The sequence below is a fragment of the Callithrix jacchus genome, chromosome 8 (genome assembly GCF_049354715.1).
Source record: "Callithrix jacchus isolate 240 chromosome 8, calJac240_pri, whole genome shotgun sequence".
NCBI classification, from domain to species: Eukaryota; Metazoa; Chordata; class Mammalia; order Primates; family Cebidae; genus Callithrix; species Callithrix jacchus.
The window spans coordinates 139,352,002-139,366,584 of NC_133509.1; the positions used below are offsets into that span (position 1 = coordinate 139,352,002).

Here is a 14,583-nt window from a genome sequence, read left to right on the forward strand (position 1 = left end):
CTGTAATCCCAGCACTTTGGGAGGCCGAGGCGGGTGGATCACGAGGTCTAGAGATCGAGACCATCCTGGTCAACATGGTGAAACCCCGTCTCTACTAAAAATACAAAATATTAGCTGGGCAGGGTGGTGCGTGCCTGTAATCCCAGCTACTCAGGAGGCTGAGGCAGGAGAATTGCCTGAACCCAGGAGGCAGAGGTTGCGGTGAGCCGAGATTGCGCCATTGCACTCCAGCCTGGGTAACAAGAGCAAAACTCCGTCTCAAAAAAAAAAAAAAGACACAGACATGGTGGACAAGCACATGAAAAGCTGTGTAACGTCATCAATCATCAGGAAATAGAAACGAAAACCTCCAGGAAGTAGTTTTTGGCCCTCCAGGTTGGCAACACCAGATGTCAACCTGTGGCGTGCAGGTGCAAGAGCCAGAACGCGCCGACAGGGCGGGCGACGTGTATAACGGGGCCGCCGCCTAGGAAACTGCTTGGCATTCTCTCACGTAGCGTTAAACCTCCACCTCTCCTAGGGCCCTCCTAGGTATTTATCCAAAGGAAATAGAAGCGTTTGTCCCCAAAAATACTTGCTCAAGAATGTTTATAGCAACTGTATTTATAATAGTCAAAAACTGGAAACAACCGACAGGCACAGGGCCAGGAAAAAACGTAAACAGATTTTATATTTATAAAATGGAACATCCTCAATAATAAAAAGGATAAGCTACACACGTGAAGATCAAAAACAACTTGGTTAATCCACCCAAAAGAATATGAGAATAGCACAAAAGGGCTGCTCTTTTTTTTTTTTTTTTTTTTTTTAAGGCCGAGTTTCGCTTGTTACCCAGGCTGCAGTGCAATGGCGCGATCTCGGCTCACCGCAACCTCCGCCCCCTGGGTTCAGGCAATTCTCCTGCCTCAGCCTCCTGAGTAGCTGGGATTACAGGCACGCGCCACCCTGCCCAGCTAATATTTTGTATTTTTAGTAGAGACGGGGTTTCACCATGTTGACCAGGATGGTCTCGATCTCTTGACCTCGTGATCCACCCGCCTCGGCCTCCCAAAGGGCTGGGATTACAGGCTTGAGCCACCGCGCCTGGCCCCGGGCCGCTCTATCCCCTCAGCCACAGCGGCTGAGACATGGCACTCAGACCCCACCTGAGTCTTATTCAGGGTGCCCAGGTCCACACTTTGCTCAGGGCTCTGGAGCAGCAGACGGGGGACTGGGGGCGGGGGCATGGGGGCTGCTGCCCGTCAGTGGTGTGTGGCCCCAACGGGTGTCCCACCACCACACTATGTGCTCCCCACTGGAACTCTGGAGCCTGCGTGCCTCCCAGAGGGCTGGTGCAGGGACCCCCAGGCAGCATACACGGGTTACCCCGAGAGTGGCCACAGGAGGCTCGGTGAAGGGCAGCAGCCTGCAGCAATCACTCCACCAGTCTCCCCGAGACACCCCCGTGCACCTCGAGGCAGTGCTGGCTGGCCAGCTCGGATCCGCGGACAGGTGCCAGCTCCACCTGGGAGGATGAAAACGCAGCCAGGTTGCCACTTCCAGGTCTTGCCTGACTTCTGCCTTTTCCCAAACCCAGGGCCTCCTGGTGCCTTCAGTGGGCCCCTCCTCCCGGGGTCCCTTCCCACCCTGGTCCAGCATCGCCTGCAGCATTCATCCCCATGAGGCCAGGCTCAGGCAGGGCCTCCCACCCCATGCAGGAGGCTTGGCTGGCCCATCCTGCAGGGAGCTGGGTGCCTGGCCTTCCAAGAGCTACCAGGACATGTCTTAGAGGTAGACAGGGGCTGGCCGGTAAGCCAGGGCCTGCCCCCTCCCCTCCTGCCCCAGCTTGTCCAGGGGTAGCAGCAGGAAGCCTCCCGGTCTCCCACCCATTCCCAGGCCAGGAGGGGAGACACCCTCAGGGCTGGCGTAGGCCTCCAGCGCACTTCCACCCCCCATCCCCCCACCCCGCCCTACGCCTCAATGCCTAGGGGACAGCCAGCCCTGCCAGCTGAGGATGTGAGCCACACAGGCAATTTTCTCTAGAAATAAATGGAGAGAAATTGCTCTAACAGGCAAACGGCCTCTGTTTCAAGCTAATTTCCACATAATAGAACCAAACTACTTCCCTTTCCTCTCCACTGTCACTTCTGCATAATTTGACAAATTGCAAAGCTATTTGATTCGGGGGCTCAAACAGGCACTGACTCCAGTACTCACGGACAGATGGGGAGCAGGAAGAAGGCAGAGCTCCCCAGAAAGCACCGGCCGCCTCCAGGGCTCAGAGAGGACATTTCCAGGCCGGCAGTTCGGGGTGCAGGCGGGGCGGCAGCCGGGGCTGGGCACCTCCGCATTCCGCCACCGGTTACCCAGGCGAGCAGAGGCCCGTCTGGAAAGGGCTGCCGTGGAGCTGACGTACAATATGTCCCGCGGGGCTTGCCATGGAGCTCCTGGCTCTGATCCGGCGCCTGGCAGGGCCCGTCCTGCTCCCAGCCAAGACCGAGGGCTGTGCTTGTGCTGCCGGCTCGTCTGTGTGCTAAGACCAAGCCAGCCCCAGCCAGGAGAGGCAGCTGGCACCTGATCGCCCCAGCCAGGCCGTGGCGCCCACCGGTCCCGAGCACCGCAACGCCCGCCCGCAGCCATGTTCAGCACCAGCCAGCGGGCTTGACTGCGCCATGCCTGGAGTCCCCACAGGCCCCATAGGTCTCTCCTGCATCTTCTTCTCCATCCACATTGTCCCTGGAACTCGGAACTCCCCCTTGCCACCTCGGGGACCTGCACGTCCCCACCCCACACACAGCCCACAGCTGGGCACGTGGTACAGTGCATCCCGTGTGCAGGGGACGTGTGAAGAAATGCATGCAGCTGGGGCTGCGGACATGGACGCCTCCGTGCAGGGCATCGGGGCAGGCCCCTCACCCACACCCCATGCCAGTGGGCAAGTCCCAGAGCACAGTAGACGGAGCCCAGCACTTTGAGAGGCCGAGATGGGTGGATCACCTGAGGTCAGGGGTTCAAGACCAGCCTTGTCAACATGGTGAAACCCTGTCTTTACGAAAAATACAAAAATTAGCCTGGCGTGGTGGCGCACATCTCTAGTCCCAGGTACTAGGACACTGAGACAGGATAATCGCTTGAACCTGGGAGGCAGAGGTTGCAGTGAGCTGAGATCATGCCGCTGCACTCCAGCCTGGGGGACAGAGCGAGATTCCATCTCAAAAAAAATAAAATAAAATAAAAGACGTCTTTATTATTATTTATTTTACTATTATCATTTTTAACAATGTGATTTTACAATTATACAAAGCCACACTAAAGCAGGCTTGATATTAAACAGTGAGAGCCCCCTTCACCTGCACCCCAGTCCCCCACACTGTTCCTTCCCCGAAGTCCTCCCCGCAATGCACCTGTGAGCACCTTCCAGAGCTTTCCAGGCACCTGTAGGCAGGTGAGAGCACGCAGACAGACGTGGACCCAGGCAGCCCCAGGAGGAAGCCCCCCGAGGCCCCGCCCGGCATTTGCACTTCTCGCCCACTTCCATGCAGAGAAGCAAAACCGGTTCTCACTCAGGAAATGCTGCATGGTCTAACGTGGTGGAGGATCTGTCTCCACTGCGGAGGCCCAGGCTGGAGAGGGCAGGGCTTGGCGGGGACAGCGGGTCACACTCGGACCGTGGACTCAGTTCAAGACCCAGGACAACCCAGCCCAGCAGACCCCAGCCCCCACCGGCTGCCCCGCGCTGCCCCAGAGGCTGAGAGTTGAGGGTGGCTCGTACATCGCCCCTACCTGCAAAGAGCATCCATCCGGGGCACGGGGCAGCAGGAAGCTCCAGCCGAGAGGCGTGCAGACAGGGGATGCCCTGGGGAGGGGGGTCTCCTGCCACAGGGGCCTTCAAGGGCCCTCGGAACCAAAAGGATCCTTTTGGAAACTGAGGCCATCAAGAGAGAGCGATCAAAAGAAACCGAAACACAGGTTCACGATGAGCCTGGATGACGTAGTGAGACCGTCTCTACAACACACGAACATTAGCTGGACGTGGTGGCACGTGCCTGTAGTCCCAGCTACTTGGGGGGCTGAAGCTGGAGGATCACCTGAGCCCAGGAGGCCAAGGCTGCGGTGAGCTGTGATCTCCACTGCACTCCAGCCTGGGTGACCGAGCAGGACCCTGTCTCAAAAAAGAAAAAAAAGCAAACCACAGCAGCTGCAACGAGCCAGGCCTGTCGGGTGCCACGGGAAGGGCGAGGTGAGGGAGGTGGCACGGATGGCTGAGGCTGGGCTGACGGCGGGACCTTGGATGCCAGGCTGAGGTGGCCGGGGCTCCCCGGTGGTCAGCGCAGAGCCAGGCAGTGATGGGGAAGGACAGCTGGGACAAGGAGCCCATGGGGGTGGCTTTGGCATCACCAGCCCCGAAATGATGAGGAGCCATGGGAGGGACAGTGCAGAGCCGTCCTGTGGGAACGCAGACGCTGTGGAGGCTGGCACATGCCCGGACCACACGCTGGTTGAAATAGCAGCCGAGAGACGTAATTAAGAAGGTGCATCTGCTGCCAAAGCCTCCGCCGTGCCAAAGCCAATGGCGTGTGGTTCGGGGACAGCTTGTTCCTGGGACAAGTTGGCCCCTGCAGGGCAGCTCATAGGGACTGGGCATGGTGGGGATGCCTTCGGTCACGCTCTGGCACAGCACCCCACACCCTGCCAGGCCAGGGAGGGAGGGGCAGCTGAGGGAAGCATGCAGCCAGCGCCACACCCTCCAGACCCTGGCTGCGGACACACAGGGCAGGCCGGGCAGGGGCTGTTGGGCTGGGCTGCACCGCGCACACACAAGCACAAGCACCGCTCTGGCTCAAGAGAGGAGTGGAGGGTTAGAACATTCTAGAAGGCCTTCCGAGGGAGGAGGGGCTTGTGCAGATGGGGCACTCCGGGCCAGGAGCTGAGTCTGTGGGAAGGTGCAGGGGTGTCTTCTGCTGGAGAGTGGGTACAAGCCAGACCGGATGGCTGGACCCAGCTTGGGGGAGGATATCTGGGTCAGTCAGGGACCAAGGGAACAGTGTCCAGGAGAGGGTGTCGTGGTGGAGCCCGGCGGCCCCCAGCTGAGCCGTTTCCTCTGGCGTTCACTGGAAGCCCATGTAACAGCAGCAGCCCCCTTGGGTTTGTTCAGCAGCATCCGTACAACCACGCCCTCTCAGAGCCGGTGACTTCAGACCCAAAGGGCCACCACCAGTGGGGATCACGGACCACCCCCCAGCCTGACCTTTCACACCGAGTGCCTGGAGAAGCAGGGCTGGCAGGCACCTGGGGGTTCCCAGAGACTGCTGTCCTCCAGTTGCTTAGAGATCAACCCCCGGCCCAGAGGGCCTGCCTGGCAGGTGCCCCACACTCTGTGAGTTATAAGGTTAAGTGACAACAAGATCGCCCTCGTGGCAGATGAGAGGTTAATTCAGCCACGTGGCTACTGGTGACGGTCCCACAAATGATTTATGAATTTCTTAAAAATATAAAAATATGTCACATCCTCTGGTATGGGTAGAGACTAATTCTGTGCTTGGGCCAACTGGATGAGAAGTTACTCGTTTGTACCAGATGCCAACTTGCTATTCCATGCCAAGTAGAAACAGCACTACCCAGGATAAGGCACCGCTACCTGGCACTTCCTCATGCATCACACATGCCCTCCAGGAGTCCACGCAGCCTGCAATGAGTGCCTCCTCCGTGCCAGCCACCCTGGCAGGGTTGCTGTGTACTGTGGGGGCTGCCAAGACCAATCAGACTCGGCCCTACCCTTGAGGAGCTCGGGCTGCAGCAGCAAGAAGGGGAGGCTAACCCAGCCGCACGTGCCATGCTCGAATGGGTCCAGTGGGGCCCGCGGTCGTTTCATGAGGCTGATGCAGCGTGGCTGGGAGGCTCAGGAGGGTGTCCCCATGGAAGTGACATCTCAACATGGACTTGAAGGATGAGTACAGCCCAGTCAAGGGAAACAGGCAGACGCTCCGCCTGGGCAGTGAGAAGGCAGGCGGGAAACTGAGGCAGACAGAGTGTGGTGAGGTGGAGATGGCAAGCAGGGCATGGGGCCATAAAGGATGAGGGTGAGAGGGTGCAGAGTCCCCGGGGTCCCAGGGCTGGGCCACAAAGAGGCCTGTAGATCTTGCTAAGCCCTCGAAGGTTCTGAACAGAAGACACTTCACACAATGAACACTTTAAGAAGCTCCTTCTGGCCCGATGTCCATCCGTGAATGGATAAACTGTGGTCTAATACCTGCTGCATGGCTGAAGCTTGAAAACTTTCTGCTGCGAGAAGCTGGACGCGAAAGTTCACGTGTCGTGTGACTCCTTTCACACGAAACACGCAGAACAGACAACGAATCCACCAACGGAAAATGAGGGGTTGCCAGGGCTGGGGAGGGGGCGACGGGGAGTGGCTGCTCGTGAACACAGGACTTCTTTTCGGGGTAATCATCCTTCGGAGCTCCATGGTGGTGGCAGCACAGCACTGTGGATCTACGAAACGCCATGGAATTGTACACTTTAAAGTGACAGGTTTGTCTCAGTGAGCAGGAGGAGGAGGACAGCAGCTGCCCCCTCTGACAGCTGTGCGGAGACCAGGCTGCAGGCAGCGGGGCAGGAACTGGGAAGAACAGGCCGAAGCCCCTGCACTGGGCCAGCCCAGAGGGGTTGACGGTCCCAGCCAGTGTGGCAGCCGCTGTGGGGAAGGGCAGAGAGAAGTGGATGGGTTTGATGTATTTTTAGAAGAGAACGTGAGAAATTCACAATTGCCCAGATACGGGGATGTAGGGGGAGGACAGGAGACACGTCTGGCCCAGCACCTGCCCTCAGGAAGCTCACATGTCCCTAAATGATAAGAGGTGGGCAGTGGCGATGAACTGCACTCAGTCACGCTGGGTGGAGGCCCTCAGGAAGCTCCTGACTCAGCTGGGCATCCAGGAAGGCTTCCTGGAGGAAGCATTGCATGGAGACAGACCCAGGGCTTGGGAAACATGAGCTGAACTGCATCGTGAGGGAGTGGGAGACTCCCACCTGGGGAGAAGTCTGCATTTCCTGTCATTCATTCATTCATTCATTCACTCTACACACCCACGGTGAATGCCCGCTGTGTGCCAAGTTTCCTTCCAGGCCCTGAGGAGAGGGTCATTTAGCAAAATGCCTGCCGACGTTTGAATGCGCTCTGAAAACCAGCATTACCCAGACAAATAGTAGCTGGACTTCAGAATTTGGTGTCGCGGAAGCCGAGGTCAGAGGCTGCTGCCTCATCCTTGTTTTTACTGCACTTACACGGCATATTCTGGGAGCCCGGCGCCGTCCTGAGGGCTGCATTTGTCCTGCTAGCAGGTGAGCGGCCTTTCGTAGACACGAGGGCTTTCATTCTCAGGCCCCAGGCCTTCTCCACCCGTGAGTGGACCTCAGTCTCCCTCTCTGAACAACAAGCAGGGTAAGTATAGTGGCCTCCAGGGACCCCTGGCTCTTTGGTTTCAAAATGTGACAGAGGGAGCCTGGCTGAGTGGAGGGGGCTGCTCACAGCGGCTCTCCCAGGCTGGGGCGGCTCCTGCGTGACACAGAAGGGCTGGGGTGGCGGGTCTTGTTCTCCCAGAAGGCTGGGCTGGGAGGCACCATCCTGGTGGGGGCAGGTGTGTGTGCTACCTGGCTCGGCACGTCCTGGGGTAGGGGATGGCAAGGACAGGCCCGAGGCTTGGGCTACAGTGACGCTTGGAGGGCCTGTGCTGCTCCCACACTCCACCCCCTCCAGCACTGAGGCCTCACAGGGCCAGGACCCTGCAGCGAGGAAGCCGGGAAGAGTGCCCCCTGCCAGGGAGGAGACTGCCCAGCGCCCGGCCCTTCCCAGCAGCACCATGGTTGTCACTGGACAGAGAACCAAGAGGGTCTGGAGAATGAGATGGGGTGGCCGGAGGGCCTTCCCATCTGAGGCTATGGAAATGGAACAGAACAGCTCAGTCCCACCCCAAGCTGATCTGCTGAGCCGGATGTCCACTGGAGCCGGGAGGGCAGGAGGCTGAGCGGGAGGCAGGGCTGGCTGAGATGCCGGCCTTCGTGGAGACGGCATGTTGGATCTCCAGGGTTCCTTTCTCCTGACCCTCCTTCCGGCTCAATCCAAGACCTCAGGGCCTTCCAGCTTCCTATCCCCTCTCTACCTGTCCAGGCAAGAACTTCTGCTTTGCCCCCCACCCCAGAAAGCTTCCATGACATCCAAAAGATCTGCCATTGATTGAAGACCCAGGGCAAGTGTTGTTGGAGTTAAATAGTGCAGTGTTTCCTGTCTTACAGCCCGGCAGTGCTCTATCAAACAGGGCACCCCTTACAGCCCGGCAGTGCTCTAACAAACAGGGCACCCCTTACAGCCCGGCAGTGCTCTAACAGGGCACCCCTTACAGCCCGGCAGTGCTCTAACAAACAGGGCACCCCTTACAGCCCGGCAGTGCTCTAACAGGGCACCCCTTACAGCCCGGCAGTGCTCTAACAAACAGGGCACCCCTTACAGCCCGGCAGTGCTCTAACAGGGCACCCCTTACAGCCCGGCAGTGCTCTATCAAACAGGGCACCCCTTACAGCCCGGCAGTGCTCTAACAGGGCACCCCTTACAGCCCGGCAGTGCTCTAACAGGGCACCCCTTACAGCCCGGCAGTGCTCTAACAAACAGGGCACCCCTTACAGCCCGGCAGTGCTCTAACAGGGCACCCCTTACAGCCCGGCAGTGCTCTAACAAACAGGGCACCCCTTACAGCCCGGCAGTGCTCTAACAGGGCACCCCTTACAGCCCGGCAGTGCTCTAACAAACAGGGCACCCCTTACAGCCCGGCAGTGCTCTAACAGGGCACCCCTTACAGCCCGGCAGTGCTCTAACAAACAGGGCACCCCTTACAGCCCGGCAGTGCTCTAACAGGGCACCCCTTACAGCCCGGCAGTGCTCTAACAAACAGGGCACCCCTTACAGCCCGGCAGTGCTCTAACAAACAGGGCACCCCTTACAGCCCGGCAGTGCTCTAACAAACAGGGCACCCCTTACAGCCCGGCAGTGCTCTAACAAACAGGGCACCCCTTACAGCCCGGCAGTGCTCTAACAGGGCACCCCTTACAGCCCGGCAGTGCTCTAACAAACAGGGCACCCCTTACAGCCCGGCAGTGCTCTAACAAACAGGGCACCCCTTACAGCCCGGCAGTGCTCTAACAGGGCACCCCTTACAGCCCGGCAGTGCTCTAACAAACAGGGCACCCCTTACAGCCCGGCAGTGCTCTAACAAACAGGGCACCCCTTACAGCCCGGCAGTGCTCTAACAGGGCACCCCTTACAGCCCGGCAGTGCTCTATCAAACAGGGCACCCCTTACAGCCCGGCAGTGCTCTAACAAACAGGGCACCCCTTACAGCCCGGCAGTGCTCTAACAGGGCACCCCTTACAGCCCGGCAGTGCTCTAACAAACAGGGCACCCCTTACAGCCCGGCAGTGCTCTAACAGGGCACCCCTTACAGCCCGGCAGTGCTCTAACAGGGCACCCCTTACAGCCCGGCAGTGCTCTATCAAACAGGGCACCCCTTACAGCCCGGCAGTGCTCTAACAAACAGGGCACCCCTTACAGCCCGGCAGTGCTCTAACAGGGCACCCCTTACAGCCCGGCAGTGCTCTAACAAACAAGGCACCCCTTACAGCCCGGCAGTGCTCTAACAGGGCACCCCTTACAGCCCGGCAGTGCTCTAACAGGGCACCCCTTACAGCCCGGCAGTGCTCTAACAAACAGGGCACCCCTTACAGCCCGGCAGTGCTCTAACAAACAGGGCACCCCTTACAGCCCGGCAGTGCTCTAACAGGGCACCCCTTACAGCCCGGCAGTGCTCTAACAAACAGGGCACCCCTTACAGCCCGGCAGTGCTCTAACAGGGCACCCCTTACAGCCCGGCAGTGCTCTATCAAACAGGGCACCCCTTACAGCCCGGCAGTGCTCTAACAAACAGGGCACCCCTTACAGCCCGGCAGTGCTCTAACAGGGCACCCCTTACAGCCCGGCAGTGCTCTAACAGGGCACCCCTTACAGCCCGGCAGTGCTCTATCAAACAGGGCACCCCTTACAGCCCGGCAGTGCTCTAACAAACAGGGCACCCCTTACAGCCCGGCAGTGCTCTAACAGGGCACCCCTTACAGCCCGGCAGTGCTCTATCAAACAGGGCACCCCTTACAGCCCGGCAGTGCTCTATCAAACAGGGCACCCCTTACAGCCCGGCAGTGCTCTAACAAACAGGGCACCCCTTACAGCCCGGCAGTGCTCTAACAGGGCACCCCTTACAGCCCGGCAGTGCTCTAACAGGGCACCCCTTACAGCCCGGCAGTGCTCTAACAAACAGGGCACCCCTTACAGCCCGGCAGTGCTCTAACAGGGCACCCCTTACAGCCCGGCAGTGCTCTAACAGGGCACCCCTTACAGCCCGGCAGTGCTCTAACAAACAGGGCACCCCTTACAGCCCGGCAGTGCTCTATCAAACAGGGCACCCCTTACAGCCCGGCAGTGCTCTAACAGGGCACCCCTTACAGCCCGGCAGTGCTCTAACAAACAGGGCACCCCTTACAGCCCGGCAGTGCTCTAACAGGGCACCCCTTACAGCCCGGCAGTGCTCTAACAGGGCACCCCTTACAGCCCGGCAGTGCTCTATCAAACAGGGCACCCCTTACAGCCCGGCAGTGCTCTAACAAACAGGGCACCCCTTACAGCCCGGCAGTGCTCTAACAGGGCACCCCTTACAGCCCGGCAGTGCTCTAACAGGGCACCCCTTACAGCCCGGCAGTGCTCTATCAAACAGGGCACCCCTTACAGCCCGGCAGTGCTCTAACAAACAGGGCACCCCTTACAGCCCGGCAGTGCTCTAACAGGGCACCCCTTACAGCCCGGCAGTGCTCTAACAAACAGGGCACCCCTTACAGCCCGGCAGTGCTCTAACAAACAGGGCACCCCTTACAGCCCGGCAGTGCTCTAACAGGGCACCCCTTACAGCCCGGCAGTGCTCTAACATACAGGGCACCCCTTACAGCCCGGCAGTGCTCTAACAGGGCACCCCTTACAGCCCGGCAGTGCTCTAACATACAGGGCACCCCTTACAGCCCGGCAGTGCTCTAACAGGGCACCCCTTACAGCCCGGCAGTGCTCTAACAGGGCACCGCTTACAGCCCAGCAGTGCTCTAACAGGGCACCTTTTACAGCCCGGCAGTGCTCTAACAGGGCACCCCTTACAGCCCGGCAGTGCTCTAACAGGGCACCCCTTACAGCCCGGCAGTGCTCTATCAAACAGGGCACCCCTCTGCAGGAGCTCCCCCCTGAGCTCCACAGCCAGGCACCTCAGCTGGGACACTTCCCAGTGCGTCCTCTACACGGGTGGCTTCCCGAGTGTTTGGCAGCCCGGCATCCCAGCAAACCTCTCCCCGACCCTGTGGGCCACGCACACTCTCTCCGCTGGAGTCGGGGATGGAAGTCCGGGATGTGATTGGACCTCTCCAGATTTGCTTCTATTTGGGGAACTCTGTCTCCACCTAGAAGTAGCTGCCCTCAGTATCTGCCATTCCTGAGGTCTTGGCCTTCTCATGCCACTCAACAGGAAACTCCCTCTTACAGTTGAGAATTCTTTATATTAAACTGTCACTGTTCAAATTGCTGCATGACGTCTGTCTCCCGATTGGACCTTGACTGATAGAGCCAGTACGAGGAGCCATCTCGAGGGACACACCATGAAACTGGGATTGGATTGGTTTTTCTTTGAGACTCGAGTGCGGTGCTGAGTCTCTTGCCAATAAGAAACCAGATGCTGACGACCCCCGGCCCGCCCCGCCCACCTTTGCATCATAATCAGTCAAGCTGTCGCCTGTGGTGGTTTCAAGAAACGCCAGCTGAAATGCGTGCCTCGGGCTCCCAGGAGGATGCTGCTCTGAGCTGCACAGCGGAGAGTGTGATGACAAGGACCGGGGGTGGGACGTGTTCCTGCTGCACTGGGGCCCCTCCAGCCAGACGATGCTCAGCTCAGGGCCCCTCACCCTACAGCGCGTGCTCTGAGAAACAAAGTCCTCACGGTTTCCCCGGAAGCATCCCTTATTCCTGCAGCCACAGAGACACGACTGCTGAACATCAACATGGAGAATCTTGTAGAGCCAAAGAGTAAGGAAACGCCCACATCACACACATACGTGCACGCTCGTGCACACACACGGACATGCACACACACGCACACATGTGCACCACATGTGTTCACATGGGCATGTCCAGGGGACACTGAGGCCAACCTAAGGGACTCCCTACAGTCAAGGCTGGGACAATTTGAACGATAAGACAGAGCATTAGATTTTAACCCAAACTATAAAATAAATATCCATAAATGCACATTGATATAAACAAATGGTTCAGTAAATGCATAAAGAAATGAGTGCAGGAGGAGAGGCAAAGCCCCGCGCTGGGGAACTCCACCCGTTTCCGTAGCTGCTCCTCACCCCTTACGCCTGGGCTGTGCAGTCGCTTCCCTCCGGAGAGGACGCCACGAGGAGCAGAGAAACGGCCAGTGTGCGGAGGAGGCACGGGCGAGGATGCCCGGCAGACGCTCCCCGCCGGTGACGGAGGCCCCCGTCGCCACGGCTGGCATGAGCACGGCAGTTCACCGCTGCAGTCTTCGGCCCCCAAACCCATGACTGCAGTCAGATCATGAGAAAAACAGACAGCCTGGCTGAGGGGCAGTCTAAAGCCTGAGCAGTGCTCTTCAAAACCACCACGGCCCCAAAAGCAAGGGAAGTCTGGGAAGCTGCCGGGAGGAACCTGCGGAGACATGGTGATGAAACGTCAGGTGGGATTCCGGAGGGGACCCTGGGACAGAAAATGGACACTAGAGAAAAACTAGGAGAGGGGAAAGTGAGAGTGAAATGTGGGCTCCGGCGGTATCGGTTCGTCACCCGTAACACGTGCACCACAGGAAGGGGAGAGGTCAGCCTGCGGAAAGGGGTGGGTGTGGGAAGCAGGGTCACACAACGCCAGTCCCAAGGGAGTGACGCAGGGCAGGCAGGCCCCAAAGCGGGGCTCAGTGCGTGAGAGTTCTTGGCTTCACCCAAGAGAGAATTCAAGGGCGAGCGGGAGGTGGAAGAAACAGCTTTATGAAGCGCTGCGTCACAGCTCTGTGGCTGCTCCTGCAGGGCAGGCTATGCCTATGCAGCGAGTGGCCTCACAGGGCAGCTCTGAGGTCATATCCATGCCCACTTTCAATTCCATGCAGGTAAGGGGTGGTTTATGCAGAGGTTTCTAGGGAAAGGGTGGTAACCTCTGGGTTGTGGGGCCATTGCTGTGGAAGAGGGTGGTTACCCTGGGGTGTGGCCGTGGCAGTGGGAAGCTGACGTGGCACACTGCTGGGTGTGTCTCAGGGAAAGCTTCACCCCATCCCTGTTTTAATAGTCTTCAATTTGGTCCAGTGTCTGAGCCCCACCTCCTGACTTGAGCCCCAACTCACACCTCAGGAGGACGCCCAGTGCGTGGAGGGCAGCAGAGATCCTCACCAGAACGTGAGTCCAGACCTTCCCCCACAGCACCGTGCCTTTGCAGTGGCGTGTGCCCCTGTGCCTAAGGCTCTCCCCACGAGGCTTGAACACCCTGCGAGAACCGAACCTGGGCCAGGTTAAGTTAGATTCAGGATGCCCACTCTCCTCAAGATGCCCTATAACCACCACCTGCCACCTGGGGTCTGATCTCCAACGCTCCAGGAAACAGACACACACTAAGACTCACGAGGGATTGATTTACGCATAACAAAGAATCACAATAATTTGCTAAGATAAGTCTGCAGAAACATGGGGAACGTGTTTGACAGCAGACTAAATGACCATTAGTCCAGTAGGGGAGGGAAATATAACCTTAGATCAGGCCAAATTCTGTGACACAGGTGCACCTTCCAGAGAGCCGAGATTTCACGTGCTAACACAAGCATCCAGAGGTGGCTCTGACACCTTACGTGGTGGCTCAACTGAAACTCGAACTTAGTCTTGGCCCGTAGTTAATGTAAGGGGGTGATGTGGAGGAAAGAGCCCAAATAGGGACAAAGGACTGTTGGGCTGGATTTATGTGCAAGCTCCCAGCCGCCCCCCAGCTGTGAACCCTGAGGGTCCACAAGACACTTGCCTAAGATGTGAAGCAATGCACTCACCCTGACCGTGGCTCCCAGCAGGTGACACGCTCACCCTGGCTGTGGCTCCCGGCAGGCTCTTGGGTTGTAGACCAGGTGTGACTGTGAAAGATTCCAACATGAGAAACGCCTGCCTTCCGTGGGGATGGTGGTATCCCACAGTAGCAGAGGCCAACGAACAGCAGCAGCTTGCCATCAGAGACCAGGTGGCCCACCTTCGGGGAGGGAAAGCAGGGACACGCATAGTTATGATGCCTTGGCCACCAAGGTCTTTGGTGGCAACTAATTAATCACAGGATCTCAAGTTCTAAAGTTGTGGGCAGCCTACTAGGGCATTCCTTGGACTAAGCAGCAGGAGAACCCCCGGGGTGCCAGCCAAGCCCCTGACCTGAGTCACCACAGTGTCCAGTCACAGCCCCTCAGCCATTTGCACACCCAAGCCAAGGCA

At 58.5% G+C, this 14,583-nt stretch overlaps 1 protein-coding gene across 1 annotated transcript; it reads right to left on the bottom strand.

The window, feature by feature from the left end:
• Nucleotides 1-1,056: 1,056 nt before the first annotated feature.
• LOC128928886 (uncharacterized) lies at nt 1,057-2,942 on the bottom strand. The gene is made up of 2 exons (XM_078335879.1): nt 2,197-2,942; nt 1,057-1,504 (listed from the first exon to the last, which is right to left on the bottom strand). Exons 1-2 carry the CDS (start codon nt 2,803-2,805, stop codon nt 1,415-1,417), a joined length of 699 nt encoding a protein of 232 aa, XP_078192005.1. The 5' UTR covers nt 2,806-2,942; the 3' UTR covers nt 1,057-1,414.
• Nucleotides 2,943-14,583: the final 11,641 nt, after the last annotated feature.

Excerpts from the sequence above, each read along its gene's own strand:
- LOC128928886 (XM_078335879.1), bottom strand. The coding sequence starts at position 2,805 with ATGCACTGTACCACGTGCCCAGCTGTGGGCTGTGTGTGGGGTGGGGAC. Across the intron at positions 1,505-2,196 it reads TTCCTGCTCCCCATCTGTCC|GTGGAGCTGGCACCTGTCCG; the intron begins GTGAGTACTGGA and ends TCATCCTCCCAG.